The sequence below is a fragment of the Balaenoptera physalus genome, assembly GCF_965194825.1.
Source record: "Balaenoptera physalus genome assembly, chromosome: X".
In the NCBI taxonomy this organism is placed as follows: domain Eukaryota; kingdom Metazoa; phylum Chordata; class Mammalia; order Artiodactyla; family Balaenopteridae; genus Balaenoptera; species Balaenoptera physalus.
In genome coordinates, this window is record NC_138903.1 from 67,495,489 (window position 1) to 67,520,229 (window position 24,741).

Below are 24,741 nucleotides of genomic sequence, written 5' to 3' on the forward strand. Positions count from 1 at the left end.
TGTCTTTAAATAGCATGCAAAATATCATGCGGGTCCAGGCTGAGACATTAAATCCCCAAAGCCAAACATATATTTCAGTAAAATATAATAGAATAAGAGCAAAAGCAGGTTGAACTTTATTTTTTTTCGAAAATTTAATTCCACTGCTGCTTTCCGAAATTTTTTTTTAATGAATTAATTTATTTTTGGCTGCATTGGGTCTTCATTGCTGCGTGCGGGCTTTCTGTAGTTGTGGCGAGTGGGGGCTACTCTTCGTTGCAGTGCGCAGGCTTCTCATTGCGGTGGCTTCTCTTGTTGTGGAGCACGGGCTCTAGGTGCGCGGGCTCAGTAGTTGTGGCTTGCGGGATCTAGAGCACAGGCTCAGTAGTTGTAGTGCACGGGCTTAGTTCCTCCGCAGCATGTGGGGGGGATCTTCCCAGACCAGGGATTGAACCCGTGTCCCCTGCATTGGCGGGCGGATTCTTAACCACTGTGCCACCAGGGAAGCCCCTGAATTTTTAAAATATTTATTTATTTATTATTTTTTTATTTTGACTGCACATGGTCTTAGTTGTGGCATGCGGGATCTTTAGTTATGGCATGCAGACTTCTTTAGTTGTGGCATGCGAACTCTTAGTTGCAGCATGCATGCGGGATCTAGTTCCCCGACCAGGGATCGAACCTGGGCCCCCTGCATTGGGAGCGCAGAGTCTTACCCACTGGACAACCAGGGAAGTCCCAGGATGAACTTTAATAGGGGAAAAAAAATCTAAAGTCCTCTCTCTAAGTTTAGAAATTACTTGTATAAATGAAGCAAAGGGTTGCCATGTCCAAAAAGCAGTTCATGTGAAAAATATCTGAGACGTTTAATTTACCACAGCTTTAGCTCTATGGCATGACTGAGAAAAATGATAATGCAACCTTAAGTTGAGTTAATAGAAGTCTACATTATTGTAAATAACAGTTCTAGTGTACCCTGTGCTAATCAGACCTCATCTGTGCCCAGTTGAAGGCAAAGTATTTTATAACACACATGTAGAAAAGTGCATGAATCACAACTATACAGCTCAATGAATTTTCACAAGGTGAACATACCCATATAACTGCTGGAGTGACCAACTGTTCCAACTTCCCTAGGGGTGTCCTGGTTTTAGCACTGGAAGACTTGCATCTTGGGAAACCCCTCTGTTCTGGACAAACTAGATGGTTGGTTACCCTAACCCATCCAGATTAAGACATAGAACATTATCAGCACCCTACAAGCCCTCATATGGATCGTCAGTCACTAACCACTCCTCCTCCCCAAAGGAAACCACTATCCTGACTTCTAACACCATAGATTATTTTGAGGTGCTGTATTTTAATATGAGCACTACAAACTAAAGAGTAGAGGTTAAAACCTCATAGCTCATGGGCTGAATGTAGCTGGTAGATGTTCTGTTTGAGTTATGCAATATTGGCCTGTAGAGCTTTTCCTTTTTTTCCACTTATTTTGTTTGGGGGCCAGTGCTATGAGTTTTAATACAGGTATAGATTCATGCAACCCCTATCACACTCAGAATGCAGAATAGTTCAATTGCCACAAAAATCTTCCTCATGCATCTCCTTTGTAGTCACCTATTCCACCGGCTCCTAGTCCTTGGCAACCAATGATCTGATCTCCATGCCTCTAGCTTTGCCTTTTCCAGACTGTCATACATTTGGAATCTTACACACCATGAAACTCATGAGTGTGCCTTATTTCATTCAGCATGATACCCTTGAGGTTCATGCAAGTTGCTGCTTGTATTAATAGTTCATTCCTTTGTATTGCTGAGCAGTATTTCAATGTATGAACATACTTCAGTTTGCTTATCCATTCAAGGACTTCTGCATTGTTTTCAGTTCTGAGCAATTATGAATTGTGCTGCTATAAACATGTATGTACAGGTTTTTGTGTGAACATAAATCTTCATTTCTCTAGGGTGAATACCTGGGTGGGGGATTGCTGGGTCATATGCTAGGTATAGGTTTAATTTTATAGGAAACTGCCAAGCTGTTTTCCAGAGTGGCTGTACCATTTTGCACTTCTACCAGCAATGTAGGAGAGTTCCAGTGCAGAGTTCTGCATCCTTGTTAACACTTGGTATTATTATTTTTATATTTATTTTAGCCATCTTAATAGATATAAAGTTGCATCTCATTGTGGGTTTTTTTAAAAATGTTTTTAATTTAATTAATTTATTTTTGGCCGCGTTGGGTCTTTGTTGCTGTGCACGGACTTTCTTCTAGTTGCGGCGAGCGTGGGCTGCTCTTTGTGTGGTGCGCGGGCTCCTCATTGCGGTGGCTTGTCTTGTTGTGGAGCACGGGTTCTAGGCCCATGGGCTTCAGTAGTTGTGGTGTGTGGGTTCAGTAGTTGTGGCACGTGGGCTCTAGAGTGCAGGCTCAGTAGTTGTGGCACATGGGCTTAGTTGCTCCATGGCATGTGGGATCTTCCCGGACCAGGGCTCGAACCCGTGTCCGCTGTATTGGCAGGTGGATTCTTAACCACTGCGCCACCAGGGAAGCCCCTCATAGTGGTTTTAATGTGCATTTCCCGAATATCAAATGGTATTAAACATTTTATCATGTGCTTATTTGTCACCTGTATATTCTCTTTAGGGAAGTGTCTAAGTCCTGTGACCATTTTTTAAAAATTGAGTTTGTTTTCTTACCATTGAGTTTTGAGAGTTCTTTATATATCATGAATACAAGGTAACAGTGACTGCAACAAATGGCTTCTCATAGCTCTTAGGATAAAAATCACATCTTCATCATGGTTATAAGCCCACAGGATCTGGTCTCTCCTTACCTTGCCTCACCGGTATAATTTTAGACCTCTCTTCCTTCCACTCTATTTTCCAGCAACACTGGACTTTTTATATTGTCTCAGGCTCTTTCCCATTTTAGGATCTTTGCATCTCTGATGCTGCTTCAGATCTGTAGTGGATAAAGCTTTCTGATCTTTTTGAGCTTCCATGTTCTCATCTGTAAAATAGAGATAATAAGAGTACCTACTTCAAAGCTTTTGTGAGTCATAAATGAGTCATGCACGTTCAGTCCTTAGCACAGTGTCTGGCATACAGCAAGCACTCAATAATTGGGAAGTATTATTAAATTCAGTGTGTCAGATTGTATGCTTGTTTTGCTTTCTTTGCTGACACCCTTGGTTGCTATTCTATCTTATCCAAAAGGAATTGCTTCCCACTACCACAGTAGCCCAGGCGGAGTGAAATAAGCGCTAAATATATGCAGAGCTGATCACCGGGAGGCCAGAAGGCCCATCTGGGCCTCAAATGCAAACTCAGTTGGAAGTAACTCCATGAAGATTTCCCAAATATACATTGACAGGATTAAAAGAAACCAATGCTTATCTCATAACTTTGAACTAGTGTCTCAATACCAATGCACTATGAATTAATATTTCCTACATCTTACCTGGACCTTGAGTGCCATGTGGGAAATTTTTGTTTCTGACTCAAATTACTTCATTCCAGCCAACTCTGTAAGCATGTTGGACCCGAGTGCCTAGTTCTGAGCAATGGTTGTTTGTACTATACTATAGTTAAGTAAGTGTATGGACTCTACATCTTAACTGCCTAGGTTTGAATCCACCATTTACAAGATCTGAAACCCTAAGCAAGTCACTAAACCTCCTTGTACATGAGTTAATTCATCTGTAAAATGAGGATTGCGAGTTTTGTGAGCAATGTGAGTTAATATATGAAAAATGCTCTAAGCGTTTGCCATTAGCTTCAAGTCGTAACCAAACAATTACACTGTACTTATTACAAAAAAGGTGAGGGGGGGGGAACAGGGGGAACCAGGGCCTTTCCCAACTCCTAAGAGGTCTCAATTCTTAAAGGCTCCTTAGCAGTCTTACGGAAAATTCCATCATGGGGGAGCCAGGAAAACAGAAATTTTCCAAAAGGAGCTGCCACTTGCATCTATCCGGATACGGCTGCGGGCAATTCCATGGGGTGCGTGCGGGGTGGCGCTTTTCCCCAGGCTGTCGTGGGTTTGCGCGGCGCTGCAGCTGCTCTGGGCGCGGCCGTAGGGACCGAGACGGCGGCCTTGAACCTCAGACTCTCTCCACGTCCGCCCCTCGGCGCCAACCTCTCCCTTTCCCTCCACCTGCGGGCCCGGCGGCACCGCCTCCCGCCTCTGGTCACGAAGGTTCCCAGCGGCTCGCTGCGTGCCGGACGTGACAGACGGCAGCAGCACGTCCCGCCAGCGCCCTCGCAGACTGACAGCGCCTTGGAACAATAGCAGCACGCAGGCGCCTTCGGGCCGCGTCCTATAGCTGCCCGCGTGGCCGGCGAGCAGGGTGCGGCGGCCGGAAAGGGGCGGGGCGAGGTGGGAGGCGGGGCGACCGGGTCCGCTAGGCGCTCGGCATTTTCCACGCGTTCCGAGCGCGAGTCGGCTGCAGTCTCTGCCGCTGTCGCTGCACAGTCTCTTCCCTCGGCCTCTCGCTGCCGCTGAATTGCCAAGATGTCGCTCTCTAACAAGCTGACTCTGGACAAGATGGACGTGAAGGGAAAGCGGGTCATCATGAGGTAATCCTCGGGACTCTGCCGCAGCCTCTTCGGCCGGGGCCGACTTGCTTTCCCTCCTGCCCAAAGTGGCCTTTAGTCCTCGTCTCGGCCCCATGGGTCCTAGCCCTGCAGGACTGGGCTGCCCACCATTGTGGCTGAAGCTTTGCCCGGGTTTAACGGTTTCTAACCTCATTTTCCCCAACCCAAAAAGTGAGCCGAAGTTGCCCTTTGCGGGGGTGGATCCACCCAGGGAGGGCTCAGATTGCAGGGATCCATTTTGCTCTCTTCTCTTATTTCTGAAAGGCAGTTCTATCGCCTCCAGTTCCCGGTTGGCGAGGTGGGATGTGATGCTTAGCCTGCAGATCCCTAGACCCCCAGGGAAGGGACCTTGAAAGGTCATTTGGTTAGTTTCCCTTCTCCCACCACCGTAGACCATCCCAGACAAATCAGAAATGGCCCTGCACAAAAGGACATCTTTCCCAGAGAATGTTGATTTCGTTGTTCAGGAGTAGAACCCACTAAAGCGTTGGGGGTGGGAGGGAGAGGTGGGGTGGGCGCACCGAAGGAGGCCCTGCAGGGCTTATGTAACAGGCCGCTGCCGCTCTACGTGTCTTTGGACTACAGGCCATGGGTTTTGCACCAGGATTGTGCCACATACTGGGTAATGCTAGAGAAGGGTGTGGCTGCTCATTCTTGCTGTTTTCTAACCTCACCCCCACAGGTGGCTAGAGAAGCAGGATATTAGAAGTGGCGAAGGCTCCCCATGCGCTTTGGGGTCTTTTACTCCAAACATGTGGATTCCTGGTCACTTACCAACATGGCTTTTCCCTTGTTAGCCAGAATTAACTAGTATAATGTGTGGAGCTTTTACATTTATCCTTTTTGTAACATGTACATTCGTGCATGCCAGGAGCTAAGTGCAGGAATTCACTTAGGTATGTAACTGATGGACTTGACCTTGACAGGATCCAAGGGTGGTGCTTTTGTGGGGGCCATAAGGGCTTGCACTGATAGCGTTGTGTAGTCTTGTCCTTTTAGGGAAGTGGTTGATTGATGGGCAGGCATGTGCATGATGTGATCCAGCCCCTTTCCCAATTTGGGCTGGTTCAAGAGAGGGCAACTTTTGCATATTAATGGATGCAGAAAGCAGTAGGGGATCTCCCTTTACCTAAGGCTTAAACGAAGGTATGCACTGTGAATTAGTGAACTGTATGGACACCCTAAAAGTTGATGTAGCTCTCCCCTTCCCTCTAATTTCATTATGGCCACTATTAGTTTGCAATTGGCCTTCTCTGCCCTGCTATGGAAATAATTAAAAGAACTCAATGGCTTATGGCCATGAAGAACACCTGGTGTCCCCCTTTTGCTAAATCACCTAGTCCTTTGCAATCTGGACAAAGTAGGAATCATAGCCATCCTAGTATTAGATAAGGGCCCTATCTACTCCTCAGATGCTCTTAAGGAAGGGGGATAGACCCTATGAAAAACAGGACAAGTGGACATTGGCATGCAACTAGATCTTAGATTTTAGTGATTTCCTCCCGTCTCCACTGTGCTCAAGGCTGACCTTTCCAGATGCAGGCACCAGCTGAAAGACAAGAGGTGGGGCATCATCTTGGCTACCTTCCTACAATTGCAGTCTTGGGCTTTATCTCCTCTCTTCCCAGGGAAACTGGCTTGAGGAATTATCTGGGCTGGCTGGGAGTGAGACTAGAGGAGGTGCTTATCTTTTCTCCCTCTGGACCTAATACGAAATATGTTTCTGCCCAAGGTCTTAAAGTTTCATTTAACACAGATTAACCCTGAGCCTTGAAATGATTGGCTAGTCCTGTTTTGCTGATGGAAAATGACCTGTCCAAGGTCACTGAACTAGCAAGTTGGTGGTAGAGCCAGGACTAGAATTTGGGTCTCCTTGGCTACCAACCAGATTCTCTAAATTCTTGGACATAGTGAATAGGGACAGGTTAAAATAGAGCTTTGTCCGCTGAAGGTTGCAGTCAATAATTTTTCCCTGTAATCTGGATAGAACTTATTTGGCCTGAGAACAGGACGTTGCTTTTTTCTCAGATTATTAATGTAGCTCTAGAACAGAGGCAGCCATGCCTCGTCAGCTCAAATTTCTTTTTGTCTCAATTGCCTTTATGTGGTGCTTGCTGGCAGTGTTCCGGAAGTGGGGCCTCCGGAGTAGTGGCTGCTTCACTTGCCTCATTTCTTTGTCTTGCAAAAGGGAGCTGTGATGTTTGTAGAGTCTTCGGGCCCCTGCTTTGAATTGCCAAGGGAAATTGACTGATTTGTTGAGGGAACTTCAGATAGCTGGAAATCTCTGACTGGCTAATTACCAGGTTCTACCTCAGTTTTTTAGGACTCCATTTGACTTTATAGCCCTTTGAGTAAATTTCCTGTTTAATTTTGCAATGTCATTTCCTTTTTTCCTCTCATAGGTTGCCAGTCTTACTCCTTTGCCGACTTGTGAAGCGCTTCCCTTTTGCTTGCTCTCCCCCACCTCTCTCCCTCCTCCCATTTTTTTAAACCTCACTATTTTTTCCCTAACCTGTTGTAACTTGTTAAGCAACAGCCTTGGTGTAGTGGAAGAAGAAACAGCGAGGAAAAACTGAGAGCAGGGGAGAAAAAGTCTCTAAGGGAGCCATAATACCCCAATTTTGTAGTCAGAGGCAGTAAAGCGAGGGTGGGAATGGTTCCTCTGAGAGCTTTTAATGGAACTGGGCCTGGACTCCTGCGATTTCAGGTGATAGTCTTGATATCTTTATTACAACTACATTAATATTTTTAAGATTCATTTTGAAATAATTATATACATTCACAGGAGGTTGCAAAGATAGTATAGAGAGGTCCTGTGTTCACCCAGTTTCCTTCATTGGATACATCTTACATAATTATAGTACAATATCAAGAGTAGGAAGGAAGTTGACATTGGAATAAAGTATATAGTTCTTTGCTGTTTTATCACATGTGTAGATTTGTGTAACTCCCACCACAATCAAGATACAAAACTAGTTTTGTTTGAGCACTGCCAAGATCTCCCTCATGCTACTCCTTTAGAGTCGTGGCCTCTCTCACTCCATTCCTAAACCCCTGGTAACTACTAATCTCTCCTCCATTTGTAAAATTTTGTTATTTCAAAAATGTTATATAAGTGGAATCACACAGTATATATCCCTTTGGGATGGCATTTTTTCACCCAGCATAATGCCCTTGAGATTTATCCATGTTGCATGTATCAATAGTTCATTCCTTGTATCGCTGAGTAGTAGTCTATGCTATGGATGGTCCACAGTTTGAAGGACATCTGGGTTGTTTCCAGTTTGGAGTTATTTCAAATAAAGCTTCTGTGAATGTTGAACATTTGTTCACAAGTCTTGGTATGGACATATGCTGTCATTTCTTTTGGGTAAACACCTAGGAGTGGAATTGCTGGGTCATATGCTTAGCCTTTTGAGCAATTCCCAGACTGTTTTCCAAAGCAGCCGCGTCATTTTACATTCCTACTGGCAGTATATGAGTGCTCAATGGCTCTGCATCCTCACTAGCGTTTGATGTCATTTTTTAATTTCAGCCATTATGATTGGTGTGTAGTGATATCTGACTTTGTGCCTGAGGCTAAGCTCGGGATTGTTTAAGGGAAGTGGAAAAGGAAGGGGTGCAGATTTTACACAGAACCAGTGGAATGTGTAGGTCAGAGCAGTTTCTGTGGTGGAGTCCTTAGACAGGAGAAGCTAAAAGCAGACCTGTTGTTGAGAGTCTAGGAGATGATGAGGGAAGATATTCCACAAGCAATGAGAAGAGAATACAAGTCCAATTCTCATCAGTAAGCTATGCCATGGCAGCGTGGATAGATGAGAGAGATTCTTGAATGTTTCCAAAGAACTTCCTCTCTGTCAGGGCTTGGGGGTAGGGAGCAGCACTGCAAGGGTGGCTTATGCTCAGCCCCTTGCCATTAGCCCTTTTGAATGTGGGCCTTCTGGGAGGCTGCAGGGGGTGGGAGAAAATGACTCTTGGTAATGGGATACTCTGTCCTCTTTGGAATGCACTTTAAGGCTGGCAGGGGCCTTGTTCAGGATATTTAAAGAAGATGCTTAGAATCAGAATCGAGTAGCCTGAAATTAAGTAGACTGTATTTCTTTCTTTAGAGGCATACTGCCTTTATTTTTTTAAGATTTTAATTAAAATGTTTGAATACAGAAGTAGTCCTTCAACTCACCTTTGGGAAAGCTGTTCTTCAGTGAACTAGAGTACAGACCTAGGGGACATAGGAAATTGGTGGTCTTCTTAGTAGGTCTAGGATTTTGTAATTGTCTACCAAGCCTCAGCCTTAGAGAGGAAGGCCTAGTGATGGAGCTTTGTGGTCAAACATGGCAGCAGTCTTTTTAACTAGGTCATACCTTCACTGTAGTCCCTTAGTGCGTGTTGCTAGCTGTTTTTAGTAATGGTTGATCTGCCTTTTAGATCACAGAATCACGTTTTGGAGAAGCCTTAGCATGTATAATAATAGCTACCACTTTTATGGCACTTACTGTGTATCAGTTACTCTCCAAAGCACTTTGCAAATCGGTAACTCATTTAATTTTCACAATAACTGTGAAGTAGATAGTAGTATCATCCCCATTCTAGAGATGAGAAAAAAATCACTTAAAAAGGATCTTGGCAGGCAAAACTTACACCTTACAAATAGCTATCACACATCGTTTTCAGTCAGATTGAAGTAGCCTGAGGTTCTAAGGAGTTTGCAAGAAGGGGGAAGGAATGATCAGTTCTTAAAAATGGTAAAGCAGCAATCTGTTGGGTAAGAAAGGAGACTGCAGTAAATTGCTATCCACACCCCTCCCCCTCCCCCCCCCCCCTCGGGCCGTGTGCTGTGCCATGTGGCTTGTGGGATCCCGACCAGGGATTGAACCCTGGCCCCCAGCAGTCCTAACCAGTGGATCCTAACCACTGGATCGCCAGGGAATTTCCTGCTTGTGCTATCTGGATCATTTCTTTTCTAATTGCCTGTTTGTCAGGTGGGCAGGGTCACATGTTCCATCCTCTCCTCTAAGCCTTTTATTTTCTTTAATTAAAAAAATTTTTTTTAATTGAAGTATAGTTGATTTACAATGTTGTGTTAGTTTCAGGTGTACAGCAAAGTGTCCTCTCAGGCTTTTAGAAAGAGGCTATCTTCTTGTTATTGTCTGTGTTTTGCTTGAAGGATACTGTTTGAACTTGGTCCTGGATACTGGGTTTCTTTCTGGTCCCGAGGTCCCAGCCTTTCTCCCAAAAGAATGATATTCTCTTGACGTGTTTTATTGTTCCAATTAATTTTTTTCTTTTGAGTAATGTTTGCTTCCTTAGAACCCAGAAATACTATCAAAGGAATCAAAATCCAGACGTGTTCCCTATAACCCCTCACTCCTCCAGCTGCCACTCTTATTAGATACTATCATGCTGGGCCCACATAGAAATCTTTTTAGATGGAACTGGCTTTAGCTTCCCTGGTCTTCAGGGCTAGTTCCTGTGATTTAAGTTGTTTTTTATTTTTTAAAATTTCTCTTTTAAAAAGTATGAGATACGTACCTAAAAGGGCACAAATCATAAGCTTCAAAGAGCAATCACTAAAGGAGCACATTCATCACCCAGGTCAAGAAAGAGAACGTTACCAGAACCCCTGAAGCTCCCCCTGGTGTCCTATCCCAGTCACTACTCCCACCCTCCTCCCCATGGCTAATCACCATCTTCTGATACTGCTGATTATTTTTAAGGTGACTTTTGAACTTCCAGCTTATTTAACTGGTTCACTAAAAGTCTCTCTCCTAATCTTTGGGGGAATGAAAAATTGATCATGGCTCTGAACCCAACACTTTGTTTCTTTTTCAGAGTGGACTTCAATGTTCCTATGAAGAACAACCAGATAACAAACAACCAGAGGTAATGTCCCTGCTAATCCTTGAGCTAGGTTTACGATGTACCTGGGTCTGAGTATATGGGATGAAATGGTTTTACTTCCTTATTGTAGAACTATGGCAACTTAAGCCATGTGATCTTGGCTTTCAACAACCCACCATCTGGTTTGCCTTCTTATGAGAATTTAGAAATTGAAAAAAATCATTTTAAGAAAGTGATTTTTTTCTCCCCCCATTTTTTTTAAATTTGAAGAATTTGGGGTTATGCATTTTTAAAGAATATAAAGGTTTAAGGTTACTTGGCTTCCCTTGCAAAATGAAGAACTGTGCATGTAGTTTTACAAGCCCCTATTCTAGCTGGCCCCGATAAAATCAGTTTTCGAGAATTTTGATTTAAGGGAAAAGACTTCAGAAGTAATATTTTCAGTCAGTTTAGGCTGCTCCAAATGTCTTGGCTCCTAGATTCAGAAGCAGAAATTTTAAGTGATAGTATTGCTCTTGCTTTTGACTAGATTGTAAAAGAAGGTTTTTATTTTAAATTTTAAATGAAAGGTTTGAGCTGGAAAGGTACGTTCCAATGGTATAGACCAGCAGTGTCTAATAAAAATATAATATGAGCCACATGTAATTTAAGATTTTCTAGTGGCCACATTAAAAAAGTAAAAAAAAACAGGTGAACGTAATAATACATTTTATTTAATCCAGTAAGCCCCAAATAATCATTTTAGTATGTAATCAATTAAAAATTAATCAAAGGAACATTTAACTTTTTTGGTATTATTTGAGATCCAGCACATACCAATCTGGACTAGCCACATTTCTAGTATTCAGGAGACACCTGTGGCTAATGGCTACCATATAGTACAGTGCAGGTATAGACCCAGAACACTTTCAGATATTGGCCCCAGAATAGAGCCTGGCATTTTGCCAAGCACATCCCTGCTGCACCATAGTGGAAGGTCTTTGTACAAGGCACCTCTGACCCTTCTTGACTTTCATTATTTTCTGTAGCACACATAAAAGATTGGAAATATGCCTATCAAGGTATTTTATAAGTAAAAAACAGAGAAACAGGTCTGAGTAGATCTTTTCATTTTCAGAACTCCATGGAGTTGATTAACAAAATGAAGCATTAGAAATAATAGAACTTGGCCAATAAGGGATAGCCCTGAAGATTAATTTGGTTTCATTGGGCAAACGTTGTACCTGATGAAGGTTTCTTCTTTATTTGGTATAAATGAGTTTCTATATCTGCCAAGTAGCATAAGATATTTTAGAAACATAACTTGGCTTTTTATTATTCCATTCTCTGCTGAAATATCACCTTATCAGAGAGACTTTCCCTGGCCACCCTCTCTAAAATCCCCTTCACCACTATTCTCCAGTCATTCTTGTTCCCCTACCTTGATTTATTTTCTCCATAGTTCTTACCACTTCTATGAGAGCAGAGACTATTTTATTTACTATTGTATTCTCAGAATCTGATATAGTAGCTGCCACAAAAGAAGCATCCAATAAATATTTGTTGAATAAATAAATGATTTTCTTTGTTATCAATTTTAATTTCTTAAAGACTGCCAAGAATGGAAAGTTAGAATTGGGTTTGTAACAAAAATTTGAAGTGTTTAAAGGAGGTTTAATAAATGTTAGGTTAAACTATAATTTAGTAAATGCGATGCATTATGTAAACCACATTCTATATAATGTATTTATTTTTACCTACGTAAAAAAGTGACTTAGGATCTGTAACGGGTGCAGAAAAGTTACATGTTTTTCAGTTTTCCCCAAATTTCTTGTAATGGTTTCAAGATTTGGGAATTTTATATTTCTTCCACAGTCGAACACTTAGGATGTTTCAGAGGTCCCTAAGACCACCCACATATTTGGTGATTCACTGGAAGGACTCACAGGACTCAGCATATAGTTCTCACTGCTAAAGTTTATTACAGTGAAAGGATGCATGACAGGATCAGCAAAGGGAAAAGACACAGGCAGAATTTGGAGAAATCCATGCATGGGCTTCCATGCTTTCTCCCTCTCATGATGGGACACACCAAGCGTGCTCCTTTCTCCAGCAGTGAAAAATGCAATAATTGCGTGCAATGTTTCTGTCCAGAGAAGCCCTTTAGAGACTCAGCTCCCAAGATTTTTACTGGCAGCTGATCACATAGGCACCCTCTGCCCAGCAACTACCAAAATTCCTCTTAGAGGGAAGCAAGTGTTGAGCGTAAATCACCTTGTTTGTACAGACAGTCTAGGAACTGTGAGCAGCCCTTGTCAGAGAACTGAGGGACCACTTCAAAAGCCAAGTTCCCAGATACCAGCTAAGGGCCAACCTTGCAAGCAGGTCCTTCTGAAGATAGCAGCTTCAGTCCTGCTATATTAACTCTTTTCTGCACAAGGGGCAAAACATGATGAGATTGTATAATCCTAGGGGGAGGGTTGACATCCTAATTAACTTCTTCCTCTGCACATGGACCTGAGGACCATCGCTGAGTTGTTGACAGTAGATCTGAAGGAATTTGGAGAAGAAAGGGGGCTTTATGTTTTATGAGACCATGAATAGAATAGTTCCCACTAATTCTTAGGAGTAACCTTACTCTACCTGTTGTCTCTTTTTGGTTGCAGGATCAAGGCTGCCGTTCCAAGCATCAAATTCTGCTTGGACCATGGAGCCAAGTCAGTTGTTCTTATGAGCCACCTGGGCCGGCCTGATGGTGTCCCCATGCCTGACAAGTACTCCTTGCAGCCAGTTGCTGTAGAACTCAAATCTCTGCTGGGCAAGTACGTTTCAGGCTCTGGTGCTGGTGGACTCTGTGACAGATGTTGTCAAGCATGTTGTTATTGGTTCTTAACTTTCCGACTGCTCAAGTGTTTTCCATGTTGTGCTCTCTCCAGGGATGTTTTGTTCTTGAAGGACTGTGTGGGCCCAGAAGTGGAGAAAGCTTGTGCTGACCCAGCTGCTGGGTCTGTCATCCTGCTGGAGAACCTTCGCTTTCATGTGGAGGAAGAAGGGAAGGGAAAAGATGCTTCTGGGAACAAGGTAGGACCTGTGATTTTGACATTAGTGGAGGTGAGGAGGGCTGAGTGTATAAGAGACTGTGATTGAAGAGTAGAGGAAGCTCATGTTTATTTTGACAGCTTTTTATTGAAGTACAGCATACGATTAAAAATGCACAAATGCCCAGCTTGATGAATTATCACAAAGTAAGCACACCTGTGTAACCACCACCTAGATCAGAGAATAGGATATTGTCAGCATCCCAGAAGCCCTCCTCATCATGCTCAAGTAGTTTTGAAATACCTTGGAAAAATACGTGAACACCATTTGGGTGTACGAGGATTTGGTGAACATGCTGCTTCTAATTGTCCCTTTGTTACACACCTGGCCTGTGATACATGAAGATTGTTTTTTCTAATAGTATGTGATTATATCCTATCAAAGGGGGAGGCTGTGATTGCCAAGTGCTGAGAGCAGACATTCACAGGTGGTTGTTGGCTGGGGGCATGGCGGTGAGTATCCATGATACACCAGGTGTTCCTCCAGCAGAGCCAGTTTTAGATTTTTTGTTTGTCAAGGCTGGAACTGTTTTTCTAAGCAACAAGCCCTGGTGTGTTATGGAAGGACAATCTGTATTTTTATTTAGAAGGGGAATTAACTTAAAGCTTGAGCTTGGTACTTTTAACACACTAAATTAAATTTGATATCATTGGGATTTTCTTAGAAAAGAATCATGTGAGCAGAAAAAGTACTGTCCTAAGTCAAGTGGAAAGGGACTATTTGGGACATTTGATTGTAGTTGGGTAAATGATGGTCATGATGATACTGCCTTGGGTTTAAGACATTTTTCTTAAGAAGTGTAAAGCATCTTTGAATTTCTTCTTAAGGAAGTACAGATATCGTATTTTCAAAAAAAACCTAGGTCTCAGAAAGGCAGTCATTTGATTAAAGTTAGAGGTAGTGGTACCGTTGCTGGGCCTTACATAGAGCTCAGTCCATTAGATCAGCAAACTTTCTGTAAAGGGCCAGACAATAAATATTTTAGGCTTTGCGGACCATACGGTCAGCCACAACCTTATATGGTCTCTGTTGGAACTATTCAGCTCTGCCATTGTTGTGCAAAAGCAACCATAGGGAAAAAAACAAAAATTTTTTAAAAAGGCAACCATAGATAACCCATAAAATAGATTACTGTGACCGACTACCAGAATTCAAATATTAAATGATAAAGCTGGCTCTTTGAAGATGATTTGGAATTTGCCTATTGGTAGAAGGGAAGCTGAAAGCACCCTTTAAGTACTTTCCACTCTTAAGGTCTTTAGTATCTTGTGGAACAAGATGCTCTGAGGCTAGCGTCTCAACCTCCCGTTGTACTTCTGACATTTCTTAAGGTCATCGCAGTGCCTGCTTTCAAGCAGTTTCTTTTCTTAGCACTGCAGGCTCTGGTCTTGCCTTATCTTGCCTTTGGCATGGTCTTGCTACAGTAGTATGAGTCAAATGCTGACCTAAAATTTGGTGCCCTTTTAGACTGAAACTCAACCTGCTAGACGCTCGGGCTTAGAAATGGCAGGAGGCAACTGGCAAATTGAGGCAAAACCTTTTATTCAGGAAGTGATGAACCAACTATGCTAGTCTATGTCTTTTTTAGTTAGTTTACTTTACATTTAGTGTCCAGTGGCTTTCCATGCCTTGAAATTTCGGGAGCCAGCCATAAGTTCAAAGTGGATAAAAACAAAGCGAGGGCATGAAATTTTTCCTTTATCCAGTGTGCCTGCTTTGGTTTTTTAGGAGCATTCTCTTCCTTCTAGTTATTGGCAGATCAAAAATGAGAAATGGGTTCTTCTTACTATTAATTTCTATAGTACCTTTTCCATGAAGAGCTTTCAATTTGTCTCATTTTTCCTCAAACAATTCTTCTTAAATAGAGGGGTTATCTTCCCTTTTTAATAGATGGGAAGATTTCAGGGGCAGAGAACAACTTGACAAAGGTTACACAGTAAATTAGCGTCAGACCTGGTCCTAGAACCCAGGTCTCCTGCCATTTGGGCAGTGTTTTCATTACTACACACATTGTCTTGCAGTCACCAGTGGCAGATGATATTCCACTGTAAAGAGATTATGGGGGCTCTACAGTCTTCAGTTTTAGCATTAGTGCCCCTGCATTCTTTGGTTCATTAGAGGAAAGCACCTGTTATCTGTGGCAGCCTCCTTCTTCTCAGTACATGGGAGAATGGGAGTGGACAGTGACTGAAAGAAACATCTGTTTTGTGCTCTTCTCTGCCATGTCCCTCTTATCTGGCTTCCTGTGCATCTTTGCTTTGTTTCCTACTGGAGACTCTGTTCATCTTGCCGCCCTGCTTTCTTTCCCCTATGGGAGCGTGGGGGGCGGGTATTATCCCTGGATAGTTAGCCAACATTCAAAGCCCTATGTTTTACTTCTACTTTTTGTTCCTCTTTCTTTTTTGTAGAAGTGTATTGTTTTATCAGATGCCTAACTTCCAGGGAAGGCTATATGAATTATCTCCTTTTGCTATTATATAAAATGTTTCTGAGGTCCTTTTCTGTTGTCATGTTTCCATCTGTCTTCTCTGTTCCAGCCTGCCCTTGTTGCTTTGATGAGGAATATATATGAGGACCTTTTTCCCTTTGCAGAAAGGTCTTGGTAGCCAGCGGCTTGACTCAAGTATAATCCTAAATTTTACAAGGAGAATATGTTAAAATGAGGAAATGAGTCAAGATAAGGAGAGAGAAGGATAATTTGAGTCTTGTCCTAGGAGCTGGAGAGAGGCCAGTGGGATGTGATTACGGGTTAAGCTGTGGTTCAGGAATCTTAGGCTTGCAATTTGAGGGAAGGTGGAGGAGAGCAGAAACATGCAGAAATGACCAAAAGACCTGGAATATTAGGAAGAAAGAACAGATCCTGTTGCTAGTTTTAAAAACTGGGCTTCCCTGGTGGTGTAGTGGTTGAGAATCTGCATGCCAATGCAGGGGACATGGGTTCGAACATGGGTTCGAGTCTGGGAGGATCCCACATGCCGCAGAGCAGCTGGGCCCGTGAACCACAACTACTGAGCCTGCGTGTCTGGAGCCTGTGCTCCGCGACAGTGAGAGGCCCGTGCACCGCGATGAGGAGTGGCCCCCGCTTGCCGCAACTAGAGAAAGCCCTCGCACAGAAAGGAAGACCCAACACAGCCAAAATAAATAAATAAATAAATAAATAAAACAAAAACAACAACAAAAAAAACAAAAACCTACTATCCTACCAACTCAGGGTCTTTATAGATGTTGAAGAGGACTCTTGGTATGAAATGCTTTTACAGTTGTCTTTGGAGCCATCAACATTTCCTGTGTTGTTGTTTTTCCTTTTTTTTGTTTGTTTTTCTCTGCAGGTTAAAGCTGAGCCAGCCAAAATAGAAGCCTTTCGAGCTTCGCTTTCCAAGCTAGGGGATGTCTATGTCAATGATGCTTTTGGCACTGCTCACCGAGCCCACAGGTACTAAAAGTTTTTTGCTCATTGTCAAACTGGGAGCATTATTTCTCTGTTTACTTGAGCAGCCCAAGCTCTGGCTTGCTTTTGGATATTTCTGTATTATATTGTGATCTTTTTGGCTTCTATCTCTAATTGGAGCTACAAATTACACTGATGTTCTTGTTGAGTATCTCCGATCTAAAGAGGAAATAAAAGCAAATGTTGAGAATTGTGGAGCTTTTTGTCGAGCTTCAGGAAGATGTTCCTCTGTCTCACTTTGGGATATTTCATGGAGAGCTCTCCCTTTGTGAATGCTGTGGGAGTGGAATCTTAGGCTGTCAGTAGGAAGCAAACTGAGGAATCCTTTCCTGTTGTCGTCACCTGGCTGATTATTTATTGTGGTTAAAGCCTTGGCCTGAAGACTATTAATTGGGTATCTTAAATTCTACCTTAGGGCATTGCTTTTCACTTGTTCCCCTTGACCCTGCATTATTAGTCAAAAACCTTATCTTGTACCTAAGTGTTTTGTTGCAGTTTGGGCATGAAAACCGTGGTGGCCTGGCATCTCAAAAGTGAAAATATTTTCAGTGATAAGGAGATGGCCTCTAGAATTGGGAGAATTGCTAGGGATTGACCTAACATTTGAATGTCTCTGTTCATTTCTAGCTCCATGGTGGGAGTAAATCTGCCAGAGAAGGCTGGAGGTTTTTTGATGAAGAAGGAGCTGAACTACTTTGCCAAGGCCTTGGAGAGCCCAGAGCGACCCTTCCTGGCCATCCTGGGCGGGTATGGAGAACTCTTCAAGATCATGCTTTAAGTAGTGTTTTTGCCTGGTAGTAGGCCATAACTTGGGTGGTTTATTGTCAGATAGCACAATCAAACTGGGTGACTGAGGAGAATTTAATAAAGGGACTGTCTACAAAGGTGTGGGTAGGGTTTAGGGAAACCCAGAAGGGACAGTACAGTAATCTGGGGCAACAGTCATCACCATCCTTAGGCCTGAAGGGAAAAAGGAAAGGGATGGTTACCAAAATCCAGAGAGGGTGGTTGCGTGGAGAGGTCCCTCTGATAGAAACCGTAGCCTTTGGTCAAGGGATGTAGGGATAGTCATCTAGCAGGGAAGGAGCCAGGGAAATAGATACTCTGATCTTTTAATGTCCTGCTGATGTACCCCCTCCTACCCACAATGGGCTGCAACCTAGCTGGATGTCAGAGGGCAAGGGAACTCCTTGATGCAGTCCACTCAGGTCAGCCTCCTGGGACAGAGAACAGGGCTGGAAAGGATAGAAAGTGGCTCTGGAGGGAAGAATCGGAAAGATCCACCATTGCTCATCTAACGATTTTTGAAGCACTTCAGCCTCTCAGATATGAAAACCTCCTCATATGTGTTTAATATATCATTTGGAACTCATTTCTCCAGCTCACATACCTTTTTATATTTTCTCCTATGGGGAAAGGTACCCTGTGAATAGTGATATTCTACTGGCTTAGTTAAAAATACGAATTTCAGAAGTGCAACTCAAGAGGCTAGGAGGGTACATTTTAGGTGATAAAGTAGGGACAGAGACCTGGGACTGCTTGGGTAAGATCTTGTCACTTGGCATGGCTATCTAGATGGCAGCCTCTTTATGGCTAGATGCTCCTGACCCTTTTACGAGCGGGGCTTCTTTTTTCCATGGGAGTGAACACACTCAGCATTTCCCTATGAATGCTGACTCAGGAGTTGGGTGTCAATTTCAGATAGCATAGTTGCTCTCCCAGTTCATGAGCCCAGTTTCAGGGTCCTAAAAATAGTTAAGGTGGGTATAGGTTGTTATCTGTGTCCTGGAATCATTGCCCCTCTTGTGCACTGGTTTATAAAGGTCAGACTCTGATCTTTGCTTCTCTGGAGATTAGGAGTTGGGCTTTGTTCTCCAACCTTCCGTAGATCTGGAATATGGAAGTGAGTGCCACCTAGGGGTTTTGATTAGGTTTTGGACTCTGCCTAAAATAGCTATTTTGGGGAAGTTGATGTGGAGGGGTTTTTTTTGCCATCTTTCTTGCAATGTAGTCTCCTTAGAACATTAACAATTTAGGGGAAGATTTTACATTTTATTAAAAAACGTTGTGTTGGGAATTCCCTGGTGGTCCAGTGGTTAGGACTCAGTGCTTTCACTGCCGAGGGCCCTGGTTCAATCCCCGGTCGGGGAACTAAGAACCCACAAGCCGCATGGCGCAAAAAACCCCCATTATTATGGAAACGCTCAAACATTACAGAAGTTGAAAGAATAGTGTAATAACCCCCAGGTACCTCTCACCCTGCTCTAGTAATTATTGGCATTTTTGCCAATCCTGTTTCATCTGTCCTCTAATCCTTTTTTTTTGTCAGGAGTATTTGAAAGCAAGCCTTAGGCATCATATAATTTCATTTCTCATACTTCTGTATGCATCTCATAACTGATGAGATTTCTTTTAAATAACCACCGTGTGTTATACCTAACAAAATTTAACAATTTTATTACTATCATCTAATACCCAGTCTGTATTCAGAAATTCTCCATCATTTCAGAAATGCCTTTTTACAGTCAGTTTGTTTGAATAAGGATCCAGATGAAGTCCATGCATTGCATTTGGTTGTTAGGTATATTTTATTCTATAATAGTTCCTTCTTCATTATTATTTTCATTCCATTGATTTGTTGAAGAAGCAGGGCATTTGATCTGTAGAACATCCCACATTCTTTAGAAGACGTTGAGTCTCGTTTCTCCCTCTTTCTCTGTCTCTCTCTCTCTTTCTGTGTGTGTCTGTTTCTGTATAAAACAGTTAATCCATTCTTACCCTTGGTGGTGACCAATCTTTACAAGTGAGATATCTATAGTCTCTTTCCATCTATTCTCCCACATCGCTATTGTTTTGAACCTCCATTTCACAAATCCTAGCATAGGGCCTCTCACAGAGTAGGTATCATCTTGTTTATTGAATGAAGAGGTAGATAGGCCCAAGGTGATTGGTTCATTTAAGTGGGATTTAGATATATAAGAATATTTGTGGAAGGCAAGCTATTACTTATGTGAAGATTTTAAAGGTTGTGCCTCAAGTGAATGTTTTTCTTTTGTTTAGATTTTTTTTTCTCTCGGAGGTGAAAGGTACATCTGTGTTTATTATCTTATTTCCCTCTACTAGAATATAAGCTCCAAAGGGGTAGGGATCTTCTCTTTTGCCCAGTGATGTTTCTCAGAGACCTAGAACCTTGGCACAGAGTAAGTGCTCAATCAGTGTGTTGAATCAAGTGGTCCAATAGAATAACGAATGCCATAAAGCAAATGTTCTAGCAACTGAGCATGGACCTAAGAGTGTGAATATCTATTTTTGCTCAGTATATATTCATTTGGTATATAATCTGGTTCCTGCTCTAGGATTAGGACAGTTTTCAGGGAGCTCAGGGATCCCACAGTTAGCAATCTTTCTCAGGTACAATTAGCAATCTTTCTCAGGTACAATTAGCAATCTTGACCCTTTGATTTTTTGGGGGAGAGAAGGGGCAAAATAGATCTATCTGGAACTTGTGATTTCTTTAGATGATTGTAAGTCTTCTAAGCCCTTCTTCGCCAAGAGCTACACCTTAAAAGGATTTCTTAGTAATGGATTGGCTTTTTGGGTTGGAGAAACGTAGGGCAAAGTTAGCCAATACTTTTGTCACTCTGTGGGACATTTCTCTGTTCTTGTCTCTTAATATCAGAACTCAGGCTTTATGTAATATCAGTTCCTTAGTCCATTGTTTGTTCTTTGGGTGATGATTCTTGCTTTCCCTTCCAGAGCTAAAGTTGCAGACAAGATCCAGCTGATCAGTAATATGCTAGACAAAGTCAATGAAATGATTATTGGTGGTGGAATGGCCTTTACCTTCCTTAAGGTGCTCAACAACATGGAGGTAGGAAACCAATGCCAAGTGGATGTGAAATAGCTCTCCATGAGAAATAGCTGGTTATGTAAATTTAAAAAGGAAATTAGCTTCTGACATGAGCCCTAAAAACTCCCATTTTTATTTATTTTGCAAGTTGTTTTTCTTTCGTCTTTGAATTATTCCTTTGTATTGTGTTGTATTTTGTTCCTGTCTGCTTTGTGAGGTAATCACATTCTTAGTATAGAGGCTGATCTTCATCATCTTGACTTTCCTGTGTAGATTGGCACTTCTCTGTTTGACGAGGAGGGATCCAAGATCATCAAAGACCTGATATCCAAAGCTGAGAAGAATGGCGTGAAGATTACCTTGCCTGTTGACTTTGTCACTGCTGATAAGTTTGATGAGAATGCCAAGACTGGCCAAGCCACTGTGGCCTCTGGCATACCTGCTGGCTGGATGGTGAGTCACTTGGGTGGTTGGTAGTATGAGTGAACAAATACATTTTGGTATCATTCATTCAACCAACCAATGGGAATTTTAAAAGAAGGGCTCCAAATGTTGAGTGAGACCCTCCTTCAGGGAGAATCCATGGGGAAAAGCAGTGGTATCAGATTGCTGCTAAGACTTTTCATTAGTAATGTGGGGGCAAAACTGTTTTCTCTTTCTTCATCTATTTAATGTTTATTAAGTACTTGACTGTGTGCTGGGGCTGATGCTATGTACTTCCATGGTTTGGGCTGTTCTGCATTATGTTGCTACCTAGAAACCTGTATAAGAAATTTTTCTCATATGAAAACATTAAGATAGTACAAGTATAATTATTGCAAGCAGGGAAAAATTTATGTGTATATTAAAGACTTATTTAGCTGATTGTAATGTTCTCCATATTTTATCATTCTAATAGCTGTACAGAATTGTTAACGGTGACATACTAGTTTGCTTATCACTTTCCTTTTTTTTTTTAGAATTATTTAAGCTTTCATATTTCTTATTTTTTTCTTTTAAGATTTCTTTATTTTTTTAATTTATTTTTGGCTGCGTCGGGTCTTAGTTGCAGCATGTGGCATCTTTCGTTGCGGCGCGTGGGCTTCTCTCTAGTTGTGGTGCTTGAGCTCCAGGGCGCGTGGGCTCTGTAGTTGTGGCATGTGGGTTCTGTAGTTGTGGCATGTGGGTTCCATAGTTGTGGCACGTGGGTTCCAGAGCTTGTGGTCTCTGTAGTTTGCGGCATGTGGGCTGTAGTTGAGGCGTGCGAGCTCAGTAGTTGTGGCACATGGGCTTAGTTGCCCCGTGGCATGTGGGATCTTAGCTCTCTGACCAGGGATTGAACCCGCATCCCCTGCATTGTAAGGCGGATTCTTTACCACTGGACCACCAGGGAAGTCCCATCACTTTCCTTTTCATAGGCATGTGGGTTTTATTTAGTGCAGTGTTTCTCAAAGTGTGGTCTCAAGAACAGCAGCATCGGACTTGCCTGCTGGCACAGTGGTTAAGAATCCGCCTGCCAGTGCAGGGGACATGGGTTCGATCCCTGGTCCGGGAAGATCCCACATGCTGTGGAGCAACTAACCCTGTGCACCACAACTACTGAGCCTGCGTTCTAGAGCCTGGGAGCCACAACTACTGAGCCCGCCAGCCTAGAGCCCGTGCTCCACAACAAGAGAAGCCACGGCAATGAGAAAAGCCTGCGCACCACAACGAAAAGTAGCCCCCTCTGGTGGCAACTAGAGAAAGCCCGCGCGCAGCAACAAAGAACCAAAGCAGCCAAAAATAAATTAAAAAAAGAACAGCAGCGTCAGCATCATTTTGAAACTCATTAAAAAATGCAGATTCCTGTCCCCTGCCCCTGACCTGCTGAAGCAGAAACTCTGGGGGTAAGGCTCAGAAATGTGTGCTCGAACAAGCCATCCTGGTGATTCTGATGCACAACCACGTTTGAGAACCACTGATCTAGTTTAGTGTTTTTCAACCTCGGCACTATTGACATCTCGGGTAGTTTTAGTTGTGGAGGGCTGTTGTTGCATTATAGGAGGTTTAAGGCATCTTTGGCCACTAGATGCCAGAAGCAACCCCCTACCATCTCCAAATCATCACAATCAAAAATGTCTTGAGACATTGCCATATGTTCCCTAGGGAGGGACGGAATTGACCCTAGTTGAAAACCACTTATTTGGTTACACACAATCATAAAATAGTGTGGCTAAGAATGTTTTTATCAAATAACTTTTGAGGTTTTCCCTTAGACTTGATCTTCCATAAAGGATATGAACAGGTTTATAATTTTAAAGAATGAGGGGTATCTTTTGGTTCTAGAAGACACTCTGGTGTTCAGCCTTGAGTTCTGGTCTTGATGGAGGTATGGTATTTGCTCCTCTAAGTAGCTTTTATTGGTAGCTCATCCTTTCATCCTCTCTTTTAACTCTGCCCCTTAGGGCTTGGACTGTGGTCCTGAGAGCAGCAAGAAGTATGCTGAGGCTGTTGCTCGGGCTAAGCAGATTGTGTGGAATGGACCTGTGGGTGTATTTGAATGGGAAGCTTTTGCCCGAGGAACCAAAGCCCTCATGGATGAGGTGGTGAAAGCCACTTCCAGGGGCTGCATCACCATCATAGGTAAGGGGTCCTGTACAAAGCTATTGCCAATGTGAGCTGGCAGAATTCTGATCAGAGGAAAGTAGAGGGGAAATGGTTAACTTTTCCTAGGTTCCTTGGTGCCAGGTGAATCTTGAGAGCTAAATGGGTATGTAATTCATGGAGGAACCTCTAAATGAGATGGACTTGGGGGGTTATCGGCTACCTTTTGAGCTCGAGAGCACATTGCCTTATAATTTTGGTGCCAATCTTTTTTCTTTTCTCTCCTTTCCCCTTTTTACTTGGCTTTCATTCAACAGGTGGTGGAGACACTGCTACTTGCTGTGCCAAATGGAACACAGAGGATAAAGTCAGCCATGTGAGCACCGGAGGTGGTGCCAGTTTAGAGCTCCTGGAAGGTGAGGTTCTTTAATGTTTTTTTGACTTATTTGGGGGAAGGATGGGGTTTATGCAGTGAGAGGTGAGTAGAATGGAGTGGAGACGGTAGATAGTGTTGTCATTAGCAGTCATTAGCTGGGTAGTACAAATGGAGGAGTTTCAAATAAAGCTCCTGGCTTCCATTTGAGGTGGGAAGGGCCAAATGGGAAGACTTATTCTCGAAGAGGTTATGCTCTAGTAGACCTGGGACCCAAAATGTAAAAGTTACCTAACTCCTGGCCATATATCCTAGAGAAGAGCTGATATGTTATTGGGAGGATAGAAGGGGACAGATCTGGCTTAGTGGATCCTATAGTAATGCTGACCGTGTGTGTGTGTGTTCTCTCAAAAACAGGTAAAGTCCTTCCTGGGGTGGAGGCTCTCAGCAGTGTTTAGTACTTTCCTGCCTTTTGGTTCCTGTGCATAGCCCCTAAGTCAACTTAGTGCTTTCTGCATCTCCACTTGGCATTAGCTAATATCTTCCCCTATGTCAAGATTCGGCTAGTGGCCAAGAGATGTAGCGCCAGGAACCCTTAAACAGTTGTACGGCATCTCAGCTCACCTTTACTGCACCCTGGCTTTGCCTACATTCTTCAAGATCCCATTTGAATTTCTTAGAGACTAAACCGTTCTGCATTCTAGAGTGCATATATTTGTATTATGCCTGTTAAAAGAAAGTGAGCTGTGTTAGCTTAGTTCTCTTTATGAAGTAGCTTATTCTGATTAGCTTTGTCATTGTTTCACCACTCAGCATGGAAACAAAATGAAATTCCAGTTGTTGGTAAGGAGGGAGATGAAGTTGGTGATCTATTAAATAAATAATAAAAATATCCATTGAAACTGGGATTTTTTTCCTGTCATATTTTGTTAGGGTGAGAACAGAATCTTGAGGAAGGGATCAGATATCTACGTCCATGTTTCTAAGTAACATGCTTAAACTGTTAACTTCTTGATTTTCT

General features: G+C 42.8%; 1 protein-coding gene and 1 long non-coding RNA gene across 2 annotated transcripts; one reads left to right on the forward strand and one right to left on the reverse strand.

Annotated features, from left to right (window-relative positions):
* Positions 1-173: 173 nt before the first annotated feature.
* On the reverse strand, positions 174-4,240 carry LOC309653136. Its single transcript, XR_014259009.1, has 2 exons — positions 2,810-4,240; positions 174-489 (listed from the first exon to the last, which is right to left on the reverse strand). It is a non-coding gene; the product is annotated as an uncharacterized lncRNA (long non-coding RNA).
* A 135-nt stretch (positions 4,241-4,375) lies between these two features.
* On the forward strand, positions 4,376-24,626 carry PGK1 (phosphoglycerate kinase 1). Its single transcript, XM_082447428.1, has 11 exons — positions 4,376-4,553; positions 10,401-10,451; positions 13,055-13,210; positions 13,325-13,469; positions 16,817-16,920; positions 17,563-17,682; positions 20,692-20,806; positions 21,059-21,238; positions 23,209-23,386; positions 23,665-23,763; positions 24,138-24,626. Exons 1-11 carry the CDS (start codon positions 4,489-4,491, stop codon positions 24,176-24,178), a joined length of 1,254 nt encoding a protein of 417 aa, XP_082303554.1. The 5' UTR covers positions 4,376-4,488; the 3' UTR covers positions 24,179-24,626.
* Positions 24,627-24,741: the final 115 nt, after the last annotated feature.